This window comes from Molossus molossus, unplaced genomic scaffold (genome assembly GCF_014108415.1).
Source record: "Molossus molossus isolate mMolMol1 unplaced genomic scaffold, mMolMol1.p scaffold_m16_p_1, whole genome shotgun sequence".
Taxonomy (NCBI): Eukaryota; Metazoa; Chordata; class Mammalia; order Chiroptera; family Molossidae; genus Molossus; species Molossus molossus.
In genome coordinates this window covers 201758003-201773909 of record NW_023425344.1, presented here as the reverse complement: position 1 = coordinate 201773909, position 15907 = coordinate 201758003, and the positions used below count along the sequence as shown (strand labels likewise).

The 15907-nt window shown below is 46.9% G+C and overlaps 1 protein-coding gene across 1 annotated transcript; it reads left to right on the top strand.

The window, feature by feature from the left end:
* Positions 1 to 768: 768 nt before the first annotated feature.
* Positions 769 to 14285, top strand: OAZ2 (ornithine decarboxylase antizyme 2). The gene is given in 6 exon segments (XM_036278532.1): positions 769 to 958; positions 9996 to 10071; positions 10073 to 10153; positions 11355 to 11530; positions 12337 to 12422; positions 12913 to 14285. Coding segments are annotated over 6 exon segments (570 nt in total). The 5' UTR covers positions 769 to 938; the 3' UTR covers positions 13044 to 14285.
* The last annotated feature ends 1622 nt before the right edge of the window (positions 14286 to 15907 follow it).

The window sequence follows — 15907 nt, the reverse complement described above, 5'->3', positions numbered from 1 at the left end:
ATGGCCTGCAATGATTGTGATCTGAGAGGTCCCTGCACTTGTGATAAGGACCACAGGGATAATGAAAGGAGGTGACTGTGAACAAGTAACCTTGTGTGATTGTGATCTAAAGTGACTGTGAACAAGTTCTGAGGGTGCCTTCCACTACTGCTGTCGTGACTGTGATCCTGACTGTGATTCTGGCTTCAGATGACCACCAGCCAGTGTCAGGCTTTGACCATTGATCTGAGATATGTCTTCAAGGTGCAGAGATTGATCTCAGTTGACAGCTGAGGCTATTGAGGTACACGAGATCTGTGGCCTGGGCTCAGTCTGGTAATAGTACTAATCATGTGCCTAGGACTCTTAGAATTCAGAGTTTGTTTTAATAAATATCCTCCCCAAACCTACAAATGACACAGCCCTGCTTGGCTCCACGCAAGCAAGGAGTCTAGGTCCAGGTCCAACCTTAGAAGACTGTACTTGAAATACAACGCATCTTTTGGGCAGCGCATCCCCGACACCCTCTTTTCATCCAGACTCCCATCCCACCTCACCCCACCTCACCCCACCTCACCCCACCCCACCCCACCCCACCCCACCCCACCCCACCCCACCCCACGTCCTGCTACCGGCCCCTGATGCGCCTGCGTGGAGGCGGGGCGGTTCTTTGCCCTTTGTTGTGGGCCCCAGTTTCCCAGGACACCGCGCGGCGCTGGGGTGGGGCTATGCAGATGAAGCACATGGGGGCGGGGCGGTTGCGGCGGCGTCGGCGGCGGCCGGGGAGGGTCAGTTGGAGGCAGGCGCTCGCTGAGGCAGGAGGAGGGCTCTGAGCCCGCGGCCTGACAGGGACTTATCCCGCAGAGATCGGCCCCGCGCGCGCGACCCCACACTCACCCACTCATCCACCTACCCACTCCCTGCGCCGCCTCCTCCCACCCTGAGCAGAGCCGCCGAGGATGATAAACACCCAGGACAGGTAACGGCCCAGCCCAGGCTCCCCGCCCCCATCCTCCCCTCATCTGCTCCAGAGGGACTCCTCCCCCACCAACCAACCGGTCCCTGACCCCCCCCCCCTTGCGGGGTCCCATCCGTCCCGCACTTGGACCCTTCCTCACTTCAGCCACCCCAGTCCGAGCCCCACTCCTGCAACGGGGCCTCCGTCCTTTAGCCCCCTCCCGCCAGCCTTGCCCATCCCCCTCATCCGGGCCTCCTCCCCTGTAAAGCCCCAACAACCCGGACTCAATCTTCCAGTCAAGTCCCCATTTTCTTTCAGCTCCGCTGAACGGTGCCCTATTCCCCACAGTGGGTTTTCCCTTCAACCAGGTTCTCCAAATTGTTTCCATCTTCTCCAAATCTTTCTTCCTTCCCTCTTTAAGTCACTTAACCTTATTCTTTGTATCTCTTCCCTAATTCAAACCGCACCCCGCAGCCAGACCTGTGTCTTATCACTGTCTCCCCCTCTCACCCCCAAGTCAGGCTCCATCCTTCAGTTCTCAGCTGGACTCATCCTCGAACCCCGCCACCATCACCCCTCGCTTCCCGCAGGCCTAATAGTTTTTACAATGATGTCCAGCCCTCCTCTAAGTCCCTCAGTTCAGCTTCATCTTTTCCCTTCTTCCCTCTATACCCCTTTCCCAATTAGGCCCCGTTTTTCCTGTCTCCCAACCTCATTCATTTCTCCAACACTTTGGACTTGACCCCTGTCTTCCATCCTATGCCCCTAATGGGGTTCACCCAAACCAGGCCTGCCCTTTAAACACTCTCACCTGGAGCTCTACTTTTACTCCTCCCATCTTAACTAACCCCATCTTTAAATCAGTAGATCACAGAAGGCTTATCCTCTGATCGAAGGCTTATCCTCTCCCTACCTCCATTGCCTCCATACTCTGGACACTGGGCTTTTGCAAGTTTACTCCTTCAAAACCTGACCCTGCCTTCTCTTATTAATTGGAGAGGAAGTCTCTACATCTTTCTGAAACAGCACCAGTGGTTTTCTAAACTTGCATCATACATACTTCCTCCTGCTCAAACGAGGCAGAATTTATCATTCAATTTTCCTCTCTACCTCTTCTCTTTTTGCCCCACACTCTTCTTTGAAACTGTTCCATAATTTCCTGATTCCCCACAATTTTTAACACCAGTTGCTTCTTGGAAGTCAGAATGGCTTTCATTGACAGTTTGGGTCTAATTGTCTTCCTCCTTTCCCCCCTAGACTTGTGCTGCTCACTCCAAAATGAGTCGGAAGCTCATTAGTTCCCCACACCAGCTCCTTTGTCCCCAGATTTGGCCTTATGGCCTCTGGCCCTCACTTGGGCCTCATTGTTTTGCAAGAGCCATTCCCTGCAAATTCTCCTTAAATTGTGCCTTGGTTTGTCCAAACTAGACTTTAGTTCCTCTTACAAACATAGCCTTCCTTATTGCTTTTCTTCACATAGGGCTCTAATTACCACTCAAGATTTCTCTCAAACTTGTGTCCCTTTCTCAGTAAAATGGCCTCGAACCTGCCATTTCCCACTCCTTTAGCAACACCATCCTTAAATAGTCCAGTTTGGTCTTCAACTTTTCTTGTATCTCGGTGTTTCTTAACTCTGGCTGCACATTTGAAAAATCAATCACCTGGGCCCTACCTCAAAGATCTGGTGTAATTGGCATAGGGTGGGGCCTGGTTATTAGCATATATTTTTAAAGCTCCCTGTGTAATTCTAATGTGCAGCCAAGGTGGAGAAACACTGTCCCCCCCCCTCCCAGAAGACCCTTCCCATTGTATTTCTTTTGTGGGTGTCAGCCCTTTCTTTACTGAAAAGGGTCTTGATTGCAGGGATTTTCTTAGTCTTTCTCTCTCAGGTACTATATGGAAATGAAATGCAACAGCCTTTTAAATTCTTCTACCGCTAGTTGCTCAATTCTCAAACTCTTATCTAGCCCCCACACTTCTATTCCCCACATGCAGAAAGAAAATTCACTTTTTTTTTTTATGGTCCAATTTGACCCATTACTCCACTTCTCGAGTCTTCTACCTACAGTCCCATTCTGCTGTTATATTTTTCTTCTCCGAGATTCTCCATGTCCATCTCCCTTTGCAGTCCCTTCTTTTATTCCATCTTCTCTAACCCAGCCCTTCTGGAGCTGAGGAGGTGGTAGTGGATGTATACTTGGATGGTACTGGATGCAAAAGATATTACTTGTAGTAGAGGAGGGAAGGCTGTGTATGTTCTGGGGATAGACAGATATGAGAAGCCAGAATGAAGCACAGAGGTGGAGGGAAGCAGAGGAACCTGCAGGATAACCTTCTTTGCTAGTCTTTATGTTTTTGCCTGGGTTTGGGGTTTTGAAGGTGGTGTGGTCTCAGCAGACATTCTTTGGAGTCTTCGGGACTGAGCTGGTCTCTGTGCCAAGTCCTATGCAGGCTGAGCCCAGAGAGATGAGCACTTGGGACCAGCACATAAGGGTCTTCACTGACTGTGAAGTTGAGAGACCTGGGTTTTAGTTCTGGCTTAGCCAGTGTGCTTACATGTAAAAAGAGGGGGTTGGGTTCGCTTAACTTGGAGATCCTTCCAGCATCCTAAGTGGCAAAACAGGCTTGCTTTTTTCCGGGGCCCTTGCTTAGTGTGTTGGTAATTTGAGGGGCTTGGCTGTATGACAGGCAGGTGGAGGGAGGAGCCAGCTGGCCTGCCAGGGCCTGGGCCAGACAAGGCCTTGGATCAGGCTCCTCCACTTTGGCCTGGGGGTGGGGTGGTGTGTACAGGGTGTCTGGTTTCTTTGAGTTATGGCAATCCTGTTTCCATAGAATGTTTCCCAGCCTCCTCTGGCCTGCGTCTAACTTTTCTAAAAGGAATCCTGGTAGAGCCTTAACTAGGGATTCTGATAAGAGCCGGATGTTCTTCCCAGTCAGTGTTCTTGGTGTTTTGTATCTGCAGAGGGGGAAGCTGGCTGAGAGTTTAGCTCCCATTGGGTGTGGGGGGATGGGCTTTCCAGCTTCCCTGGCTCCAGTGAAATACTCAAGAGGTGGATGGAGGCTTGGTTTCCTGGAAGAAATAGTTGCAGAGGAGCCGGCAGTATGTTTTGAAAACAAGGCTCTTCCTTTCCAGTTTTGTTCTGATTAGTACCTCCAGAATGTCAAAATTCCTGATGGGTGGAGGAAGGAAGAAGACACAAGTACAAGCACTTTTATTACAGTTTTTGAACATGAGGTTTAAATCCGTGGAAATTAAGCTTCATAGCCTTTCTCTTCCTGGATTTGCGGGGGTGGGAAGATAGTCTCTGTCTAGGTCTTGCTTAGTACCTGTGACAGCATAGTATGTGGAGAAGAGCTTGCCCTGGCTTGATATCCATAATGTAATCAGTCTGTGTCTGATGGCCTTTGAGAAGCATTTGGTTCTACAGGTGGTTTTTCTGGGGGGTGGAAAGGGTACAAGAGCACATCAGAGCTTCCTTGAGCGTCTTACTGAATCCCCTGAGTAATGGAATTTGTTTCTCCCTCACAAATAATTTGGTGTAGTTATTCCTTATTTATTGGTACTATGCTTGTTGGATATGGGGTGGTAGGGACAGCAAGTTTTCCTGTATGTGCTTTCAAGGTCACCTCAGAGACCGTGGGGGGGGGGGAGGGAGGGAGGGAGACTGAGACTCCTAGTATAGTCAGGAATCCCCCCAAATTGGAGCTATGCTTCAGAAAGCATTATGAACTAATAATAGTAATTCCTCACTCTGCCAAGAAATCCAAATTTAGCCTCAGAGCTGCTCAGAAATAGAAAAAAGGGGACTGAGGATTGGGGTAGAGGGATGATGTTACGTATGTGTGTTTCTGGGGGGAAAAAAAGTAATTCATTCCTTTTTGAAACAGTATGCAGTGTTGATTCCAGTTGGTGCCATGATTTGGAAGGCTATGAAACCTAATTGAAAACTGTAGTCCAGAAATGACCAAGTAGGTGGGCAAGAAGTTTGTTACTCGAAGTGAACAAAACAGGTAGTTTCCTGTTAGCAGCAGAATAAAATGTTCTGTATAAGCCCTGGCCGGTTTGGCTCAGCGATTGGAGTGTTGGCCCTTGGACCAGAGAATCCCGGGTTCGGTTCCTGCTAAGGGTGCGTACCTCGGTTGAGGTTCGTCCCTGGTTGGGGTCATGTGGGTGGCAGCCGGTTGATGCCCCCCCCCCCTCTTCCGGTCTGAAGATAAATGCAAAGAAATGTCATCAGGTGAGGATAAAAAAAAATGCTCTGTATAAGCTAAGCCTTAAGAAAGTTGCCTAGGCCTTTTATACTATATAAACAGTGAAGTGATTCTATCCTAGGAAGAGGCTAGAACTGGGTGACTTGACTATACAAACTAGATTGAGGTACTTAAAATGTAAACTTAAGGTCTTATGTTAAAGCATGATTACCTAGCTATCCTCTGATAGCATATGTAGTTGTGCCTACCTTTGGTAGAAGACGTAGGAGTATCATCTGTGTAATAAGATAAGCAGACCTCAGAGACACATATTCTGGCTGTCACTGTGTTTCTTCTGGAGAATCAATCAAAATCCAGTTTTGATTTCAGTCTGATTCAGAGTGGTGATGTTATTTTCTTTAAAATCGTGCTTAGCAAGTAGACTCCCTTTGGCACACAGAACAGCCCTAGTGAAATGACTTGTGCCTGGCATTTGACCAGGGCCTCTTTCTCATATGGAAAGGGATCAGCAGCTGGAAATCAGCCTCTGTATGCACACTAGACTGTGCATATTTCTTTTTAGCTAAGTGTGATGGCAGTCCTGGATTGGTCCCTCTTTGCATAGGGACTAGTCATCAGAGACCTTCCAAGTCTCAGAGTAATAGCAGCTTGTGTGAGGGTTCTAAGAGGCAGGGCCAGAGACAGGAATGGGTCAGAAGAGGATGAAGGGGAAGAATGAATGCAGAATGTTTGGGAATGTGACTTTTACGTCTTTTCACTTGATACCACAGGGTAGTAATACCAAGGCCATCTGACATGTAATAGAAGCCAGAGAGAATGAGTGCAGACTTGAACAAACTCAAGCCACTGATTCAAGTAAAACAAGATTAAAAGTAAAGGAAGTAGAATATGAATTCAAGTATTTGTTAGATTTAGCTGAATACAAGTTAGCTGCAGAATTACTTTTATATTAAATCTCTTGTGTAGCAGGCTGTACCCTGCTTTGAGTAAATATAAAAATCAAAACTGGCCGGTGTGGCTCAGTTGGTTGGAGTGTTCTTCTGTTCACTGGAAGGTTGTGGGTTCAATCCCTGGTCAGGGCACATGCAGGAAGCAACCTATGAATGTATTCATATCACATTGATGTTTCTCTCTCTTTCTCCCCTTCCCTCTCTAAAAATCAAAACAAAAAAACTGACATAGCCAACTGGAAGTGATTTTTGACAGGAGAGCCTTTACTTTATAAAGAGATTTAGGGTTACTTTCTTTAAATAGTAAGCACCCTAGAGGTTTAAAAATAGGATTTGAATGATAAAAATTTGATTTATCAGCAACATTCCCCAGGAATACATCTGCTCCATATACTGCCTATCTGTAGCCAGTGTGTGACATTATAACTTGCTAAGGATGTTTCAGACAATAGTCACAGAATGCTTTAAATTAGAGGCAGCAGGGTATTATGTGTTGGTAGCACTCATATGTATCCTCAGGAGTGTTGCCAAGGGCCTGTCCTATAATAACCTAGAAAATAAAAGGCACTAAGAGATCAGCTCTAGTCTCCTATCTCTCTTCTGAATTGACTTGGATACCTGATGCCCTCATTTCCAGCATGGTATATATTTTTCTTCTCTAAAAGCGGGACCAGCCCCGCTGAATGTTTGGGTTCAGCCTGATACATTTGATTCTCCTTAATCAGCCATGGTCTTTTCAGCCTCTAGATTGAGTTTGTTAAATCATCCTTTCGATAATAGAGATTAAACCAGTCCTGCCCCCCCTCCCCCCAGTGGAGTGAGCAGGACATGAGGAAGGAGTGGAAAAAGCTGGGCATTGGAACCAGTAGAAACACGACCGAACTGAATATGAAATCTAACCTGGTTTGGATCTTGTAACAGGAAAACTTGTGTTTAGAAACCACTTTCTCTTATGCTTAAGTTCCTCTAGGATCTACTTTTTCTTTTGAGTTTGGTGGCATATTTTGCCACAGTACCATTTGAACACTAAAGTCAGTACAAGAAGAGAAGGCCTTTGCTATGCAATTTTATGCCCCTTAATTTTTTTTTTTAATCCTCACCCGAGGACATTTTTTCATATTTTGTTCAGATAGAGTGGGAGGGAGAGAGAGAGAGAAACATCGACGTGAAAGGGACACATCGAGTGGTTGCCACCTGCACGACCCAACCAGGGCTGGGGACAAACTGCAACCGAGGTACGTGCCCTTAGCGGGAACCAAACCCAGGTCTCTCTGGACTGCAGGCCGACCTCTAACCACTGAGCCAAACTGGCCAGGGTCCTCCTCAATTTTTTTAACCACCACATTTGTACTATCTCCTTTCCTTTCTCACTTCAGAAATGAAGATCAGGTAAAAAACCTTTTCCATTCACAGCAATTATGATGGAAGGTGAAGATAATTGTGATCTCCTATCTACTAAGCTTATCCCAAACCCTAGCTGTTTCTCTTCTGGAACTGGAAATGAATACCACCGTGGGGACCTGAAACACCCTTCCACCCCTACTTACGTACACACTTGCTTTCTCTGTAGACGTTGTGGGGGAGGAGGAAAGAGTTCCCAGATCCTTGTGTGATTGGGGAAGTAAATGATTTGTTACCATGGAATATACTTATTGCATTTATTTGAAGAGGAGTGAGATCAGGATACCACACATACCATGAATTCATACATTAGTGCTGGATACAGGGCAGGCTCTAGGGAATCTTTCTAGGAAGACAAAGGGGATTCTGAATCTAAAAAAAGGAAAACCCACCTTATTCTGATCTTTTCAGTGGGCTGGTCCCATTGTCTCTACCATTTGCAAGTAAAAATGAGCTCAGAATCAAGATGGTGGTTGGAATGCAGGTCAGGGGGTTGAATGTAGCTCTACCATCTAAAGATCATTGAGGAATAATTTCTCTGGAAGTAGGAATGTGAAGTCAAGTGAGCTAGCAGCAGAATTCTAGAATTGCACGTGATCTGGTTTTGTGAACCCATGCATATCTGGTACACGAGGATGTGTCTCATCTGGCTACCCCAGGGGTTGTTTGCCTAGTACTTGGTAGCTCCACTGGCCAATACAAGCAAGCCACGTTTTCTCCAGAGGCCCAAAGTGGTCACTAGGAAATAGGAAGGGAACCATCTCATGTGGGATGTGTGTGTGCTGTTGCTTGGGGAAACCCCCAACTTTGTCTTTTTACTTCCAACCTGAAGACTCTATTCTATTCCTTAATACACTGGGAGGGGGGATTATAACAACTCATTGTCCCTAGTAGAAAATAAATCCTATCCTTGAAAACAGTAACAGTCCTCAGTCATGCCCTTTCTCTTAGTATCTCTTGGTGAGGCCAAGTGGAGGAGATGAGAATGCCCTGAGGCTTTTCAGAGGAGGCAGGAGGAGGTGCATGTGGTTATCACCCTCAGGTATTGATGTTTTTCTCCCACTAACACGGGCCCTGGGAATGCCATCTCCCAACAAAATTTCCAAGTATAATTTTAGGCCTCCTGTTGAAATCCTTGAGAAAAGTGGAGCCAAGCTAGAGTAATGATAGATTTAGACTTCCTGTCTGAGCTGGTCTCTTAGAACTGAGGGTCTCAGTGGGCTGCCCCTTTGGTTATTGTACCATTGCCAGGTTAGGTGTGATATCAGTTCTGTTGCTCTGAGCCTAAGTGAAAAACCCTGATCTGGCATGCAGTGCCATATAAAGCAAAGGACAGTGTGAAGAATGGTGCTTCATGTTATTTTACAACTGGTTTTCAGGGGGAAAAAAGCCTTGATTTATAGCATTTGCTTATTTCTGGGGTGTAAATATTTCCCTATAACTACCAACATGACATCATTAAACACCCAGTTGGGAAGAGATGTGCACAGGCAGGTGAGTTGGCTGAGTCATGGTGTACATGTACAGACAATTTACCTCTTTCATTGCTTCACTTGCCCATGGCCTGTGGAGTGGGCTACATCTCAGCCTAAGGAGTCATTACATTGGATTCAAAGAAGGCATTGGAGCAAATTTGGAACTCTGTTGGGTCCACCTAAAAATCATGGTGGCCAGTAAGGGCACATACCTGGAGATGAGTATTGGCTTCCAGCATGTATATCTCCTTCCAGCAACCCCCAACTGCCAATACATACACACTTGAGTGTCCATTTTGACCGTGGCAATAGTACCTAAACTCCCATGCCCAGGTCACATTCTAGCAAAGAAGGGCAAGGAAGCCCAGCATTTGGTGGCACACCAAAATACCTAATATTTAAGATACCATAATACTCTGTACTATAGTACATCTCCTTGCTGGGAGCCAAATCCCTGGATTTAATTCAGTTATCAACCCTAGATGGATTTGGGTAAGTGATTTCTGTCCAGTTACTCTGTTAGATCAGGGAGGAGGCCATTGTTGGAAAAGTGGACTTGGGAGTTCCTCGGGGACACAGTACCCAGCCCATGTGACTTCCTGAGGCCTATATGCCTCTCCAGCCTGAAGTGATTGTGTAGGCTTTGTGATTTTGCCACATAGGTTGCTGAGACACTGTTGGGGTAAGGAAAAGGACTGCTAGAGGGTACAGGGCTCTAGGCCTACCAGGCAAGCCAGGATCTGGTTCCCCCCAAGGTCTGCCAGCACCAGAGATTTGTTTGGTGTTTGACAGGTGCTCCTCTGGTCCCATATCTAGCTGGACTCCCTCTGCCTCTGCAGCATGGTGGGTTCCTGCCCTTTAAGAGCAGTAGCTCTGAAAGTTGAAGCTAAAAGGACTGGCCCAGTGGTATAGCCTTAGAGCAGCTGTTGAGGGAGAACCAGGGTGGGGGTTGGGATGGGATGTTGAATTAAATCTTAAAAGTCTTGATGTTCACTGTCTCACCTTCTCTATCTCTTGCAGTAGTATTTTGCCTTTGAGTAACTGTCCCCAGCTCCAGTGCTGCAGGCACATTGTTCCAGGGCCTCTGTGGTGCTCCTGATGCCCCTCACCCACTGTCGAAGATCCCCGGTGGGCGAGGGGGCGGCAGGGATCCTTCTCTCTCAGCTCTAATATATAAGGTAAGGAGAACACTGGGGCAGAAGGCTTGAGCAGAACCTTCTCACACTCCAGTGCACTGCTGCTTAAGGGCAGTAATCATTTCCCTTAGTCTTCTGACTGAGGCCAGGCCAGTAGGGGGAATGGGAAGGACTCTTTCAACTGCCATGTGGCTTTAGGGGAGTACTAGAAGGATGTCAGCATCAAGCAAACTCCCTGCCATCTTCTCAGCTATGGTGGTCAGCACTTTAGTGACGGTTCAGGATCTGGAGTGGGAAGGGTGCAAAACTCTTTGTGGTGCTACTCCTTCCTTAGTTTCTCTTGAGAAATACCAAGGAGCAGGAGGAGCCAGATCGCATTCTGACTTTTGTCCCTTACCAGCCTGCTTTGGAAGGTGGTGGTGGTGGTAGGGTAGTGTGGAGGTGAGTGGTAAGGAGAGGGGGCCTTGCATCTCAATCACCTATTACCCTGGTAGCATATGGCACAGCCCTGGGGCTGTAGAGAACCCCGAGAATCTGCCTGGGAATGATCTGGGCTGGGGCAGCCAGCTTTGCTGGCTTTTAATCTCCTGTCATTGAGGCCCAGAAGTTGGTTTAGCTCCTGCCTGATGGTATTAAAGGGTAGCAAGGCAGCTGAGTTCTGGTCTCTTGAGATTGTGGCAGGAGACACAACATGGACCCTGTAGTCCACATGGAAATAAGCTTTGGTTGATCTGGGCCTCAGTCAAGCCTCACATATGTTTGTTTCTAATGTTACTCTTTCAGAGGGAAGGAAAAGAGTATGGTATTGGGGGGACAAGCATGGACTCTGAGTCAGAGGGACCTGGTTTAAATCTCAACTGTGCCATTTACTAGCTGTGGAGCTTGGGTCAGTTTCTTAATTGTTCTGGGCCCCTAGTAGCTCAGATTTAAAATGGGGATATAAATGCCTACCTCAAGTGCTTATTGTGGCTAATGGGAAAGCACTTTGCACAGTATTTGGCATCTAGTGGGCACTTGGTAAATATTTCCCTTCCCATCACCCTGGCTTTTAGCCAACATCAACTATTCTTAGTGCCCAATGAATGACAGCTCTACTTAGCCAGCATGCGGCTCTATATTTTCAATGTGCCCTCTATCCCATGCTATCCTGAGATTGACCACAGGGGACTCTCAGCACCACCCAGGTTAGAGGGCCTACGATAGGGCCAGTAGTGACATGGTCCCCTGACTAATCTCCTCCCAGGACGAGAAGCTCACTGTGACCCAGGACCTCCCGGTGAACGATGGAAAACCTCACATCGTCCACTTCCAGTATGAGGTCACCGAGGTGAAGGTCTCTTCTTGGGATGCAGTCCTGTCCAGCCAGAGCCTGTTTGTAGAAATCCCAGATGGATTATTAGCTGATGGGAGCAAAGAAGGGTAAGGAGCAAGGGCTGGGGAAAGGGAAGGAGCAAATAGGGAAAGAGGTCCTATTCCAAAGGCATATGCTTACAGGGGAGAACAGAGCAGTTAGGGATCCTACCTTCTTCCCTAGCTCTAGGCCTCCCAAGCAGATATCATTTGGAAACAGGTTATTTTTAGCCAGTAAAACAGACCTGCTCTAGGTTATAATTAAAGCTGATCATTACCATCTTAACCAAATCTCTGTCATTAATCACCCCATGCTTCACTCTTCCCAGGAGACATTAAATCCTCCTTGAGCCACCATACAGTGGTGCAGTTCAAAGGCTAGGAAACTCAGAGATCCTGTGGGATTTCATTGGATTGGGAGGCCCTTCAAGCTGTCAGGTGTGTTAGAGAAACAGTCCTGAGTATGGAGTTCTCGAGTGGCTCCAACCTCTTGAGGAAATCCTTTTTGGCAGTGTTAGGGCCTGAGTCCCTCTCACTGGAAGGTAGTCATTATCAAACTTGGCTACTGGGAAGGCCTCTGAAAAACTGGGTTCTCTTCCGAGGCCCCACATTTGTGAACTGCATAAGTTAGGCTGGTCAGTGTTCATTTCAGACGAATCCCTACTCCAGGAAGAGATAATTCAATAACGTTTTCTAAAAGATTGTGGCTTATTTTTTCCTGAACTCAGAGCTCCTGAGGTCTTTAAATATGTACCTCCTCCCTGAACTTTGTTTGTAATGTGGCTAAAAAGCCTCAGAAAAGCCTTTTTTGGGAGTAGGTGGGTGGGAAGTCTAGAGAGGTGATAGTGGGCCTGAGTTTTCTTTCCTTATTGTAGATTATTAGCACTACTAGAGTTTGCTGAAGAGAAGATGAAAGTGAACTATGTCTTCATCTGCTTCAGGAAGGGCCGGGAAGACAGAGGTGAGGAGCCAGCAGCCTGAGACCTACTTTTCAGAAAATGGGGTCTGGGAAGGGGAAAAGGGGACACCAGGAGGCGCGGGGGTCCTTGAGTTTGTCATACAAATCTGGGCAATCATTGGTGGTGGTGGTAGTGCCCAAAGGGTCTTTAGTCAAGCCCTAGGGCTTACTTTATTTTTTTTGTTAATCATCACCCGAGGATTTTTCTATTGATTATTTTTTGGGAGGGAGGGAAAGAAACATCTCTGTGAGAGAGACACATTGATTGTCTACTGCATGACCCCAATCAGAACCACGGATTGAACCTGTAACTCAGGTACATGCCTTTGACCAGAAATCGAACCCGAGACCCTTTGGTCCCTGGGCGGATGCTCTAACCCCTGAGCCAAACCAGCCAGGGCCCTAGCACTTATTTTTTTGTCGTGGGTTTTTCCTTGATTTGACCTTATTCTTGTGTTTATTAGAATCTTCTTTATACTCTTATCTTCTGCAGCTCCACTCCTGAAGACCTTCAGCTTCTTGGGCTTTGAGATTGTACGTCCAGGCCATCCCTGTGTACCCTCTCGACCAGATGTGATGTTCATGGTTTACCCACTGGACCAGAACTTGTCCGATGAGGACTAATGGTCAGAGGATGCTTTGCCCAAGAGCCACAGTGGGGAAAGAGGGGAAGTTAGGCAGCCCTGGGACAGAGGAGGGGTCTCCTTGCTGTCTAGAGAAGGACACTGAGGGGCTCAGGGTGAGGGTTGCCTATTGTGTTCTTGGAGGTGACTCGTTGAAATTGTTTTCCATAAAGAACAGTATAAACATATTATTCACATGTAATCACCAATAGTAAATGAAGATGTTTATGAACTGGCATTAGATGCTTTTTAAACTGCGCTGTGTGATGTGCTCTATCTAGCCTAGGGGGAGGACATTGCCTAGACGGGGAGGGACTATCTGGGTCCGGGGCAAGGCCTGGAGGGCTGGTGGGTAGTACGGTCAGTCTCAGGCTCCCCAGCTGTTGGGCTTTCTTTATTGTTTTTTTAAGACTTGTGTATTTTCTTTCCTTGCTTCCTGTCACCCCAGGGGCTCCTGAATATAGGCTTTTCAGCCCCTGTGCATCAGTGTCCTTGAGTTGTTTTTTGATACACCTGGGCTTCTCTGTGCATTTGTGTCTGGCCTGGAGAAAGTAGGTCTGACCCTTCCTTCTTTACAGCTTAGTGTTACTCTGGCATTTGTGTTATCAGTGCATTTTAAATAGGGGCATTGAAGTTCACTCCCACCACCAGGGCTTTTTTTGCGGGGGGTGCCTGGGCCTTAAAAAAGACTAGCCAAACTCCAATTCTCAGATCACGGACAGGAGGTCTTGCTACTGGCTACAGGTCTGGGGCCCAGCATGTCTCCTTCCTGGATCACAAAGAGCAGAGAGGAAGAGGAATAGCAACTCAGGGCCTGGGGGATTGAAGGGGAGAATCTGTTCTTAAGGACTGGATGCCTTTGCCTGGCTGAGTACAGTGCTAACTGCATACCCCTTCAACCCACTCTTCTAACAGGTTCTGAATAGTGCCTGAGACCCTGCTCCATAGGGCTTAGGGATGGGACTGGGGTTGTAGAGGTGGCCTGTCCTTTTCTTTGTCAAGGAACAGCTTGTTCTAAAGGGAAAGGAAGAGATCTGGTCTGGGTGAGGGGGGTGGGGGTGTCAGGGAGGCAAGTGTGTTGTGTTACTGTCAATAAACTGATTTAAAGTGTGTGGTTGGTCTGTTCTTTATTCCTGTACCAGGACCAGCTTTCCAGCACTACTGTCTTTTGAGTCTAGAGCCTGACCTACTAGGGGGGTATGATGCATGCTCCTCAGGAAAAAAGCTGCAGCACATCAGGACAGATCAACTGGCTGAGGTCTCTGGGGCCACGTTACACTATAAAACATAGGGTTGCTAGGAGTCTGGGACACACTGCTAGAAGCCCCTAGAGAGTCAGTTGTGTACATAGCAGCTTCATCCAGAATAGAGGCTATATACCTAGGAGCAAAGCTGTTCTTAGGTCTTCCTTTTGTATAGAAGACTGGGTCCTGAAACCTGGTTCTGGCTTTTGCACGGAGCCGATGTGCCCAGTCCTAGAGGTACTGGAAGGAAGCAGCACGTACCTTCTTTGGAAGATGGTTTTCTCCCTTTGGAGCCCAGTGCCCTGGGGCCTGATTGCCATTCTCCTTGTACTACCAGCCTGTTGAGTAAGCTCTCAGTAGCACTGGAGGGGGCTAGAAACCTCTTCACTTATGGTCTCTTAATTTCTCAAGGTCTTTCTACCATTTCTTTCCTCTTGTTTCTGTTTCCCCAAGCAAAATGCTGGGCCTGTTCTACCTCCTCTAGCTTTAGAACTATCTGCTGCTGAGCTGTGGCTGTCTACTTTCTCTGAGTCTTTGGCCCATTTTTACATTGTTCTTTGTGAAGCTTGTTTTTTCACACTGGGCTAAGTCATTAACCTTGGACCCTACCTGGTGTTCATGAAAAGAAGTGAACTCAGCACCTTCACTCCTCCACAGTTATTAGTGGAGGAAGGTCTTGGCCTTGGGACATTCACTCAATTGAAATAAGAAGGGCCTGAAGATATCCTCCACTGAGCAGATAACCCCTAGAGGCAGCATCAAGGCAGTGACTGAAAAACATGAGATTTATAGCAGATCCACGTGAATGCTGATAATGGTCAAGTTAATGTAGGCAGTTTAGATTTCAGATGTTAAAGTCAAACTCAAGGAATCTACAAGACGTGTAAAGAACCAAGACAAAACTGTCCTTTATTGTCCCCAAAGCTAGCGAAGTGGACAGAAAACATGCCTGAAACTCTGCTGCCATCTACTGGTGGATCCTCTTTAATATAGCCAGAGTTAGTAAAATCAGAAACCTGGGCACTCGGTTAAAATGTCCCTTTCAAAAAGAAAAACCTTTGCTAGATAAGACCACTGACAGGAAAGAAATATGGCGCCCCCCAAATCTGCACTCTAATTAAAAAAGCAACTGAGAAAGACTTTTTGGGAATGATGGAGTGGGAGAGGAGAGATATGTGAAAGGCAAACTAGTCTAAATTTAAGAACAGGGACATTAAACACTTTATTCAATAAATACAACAAATAATTTAAAAATATATTTCAATTCCAAAGCCAATTAAGGAAGCAGTGAGAAAGGGGGAGGAGGAGGAGAAATCAGGCAAAGGAGAAAGTTCAAGAGGTGGAACAATAATTTGGTTTCAAAATGCACCACCCTTTGAAATTCTGATCAAATGCCCTTGACCCATAAACCCTTAGTGCTTGTTCTGATGGGGTGGGAAGCCACTGGAGTACACGAGCTGGGAATGATTTTCTGGTCTCTGGATCAGAGCACTCTGGAGGTTGGAACCTGGGAGTTTTAAGGGGGAGTTTCCTACTCATTTTCTAAAAAAACCATCTGTTCTAACTCCCAGGCAGGTTGAAGTAGTGCAAACTCTTAGGCAGAGAGCTCCTAGCTGCAGTT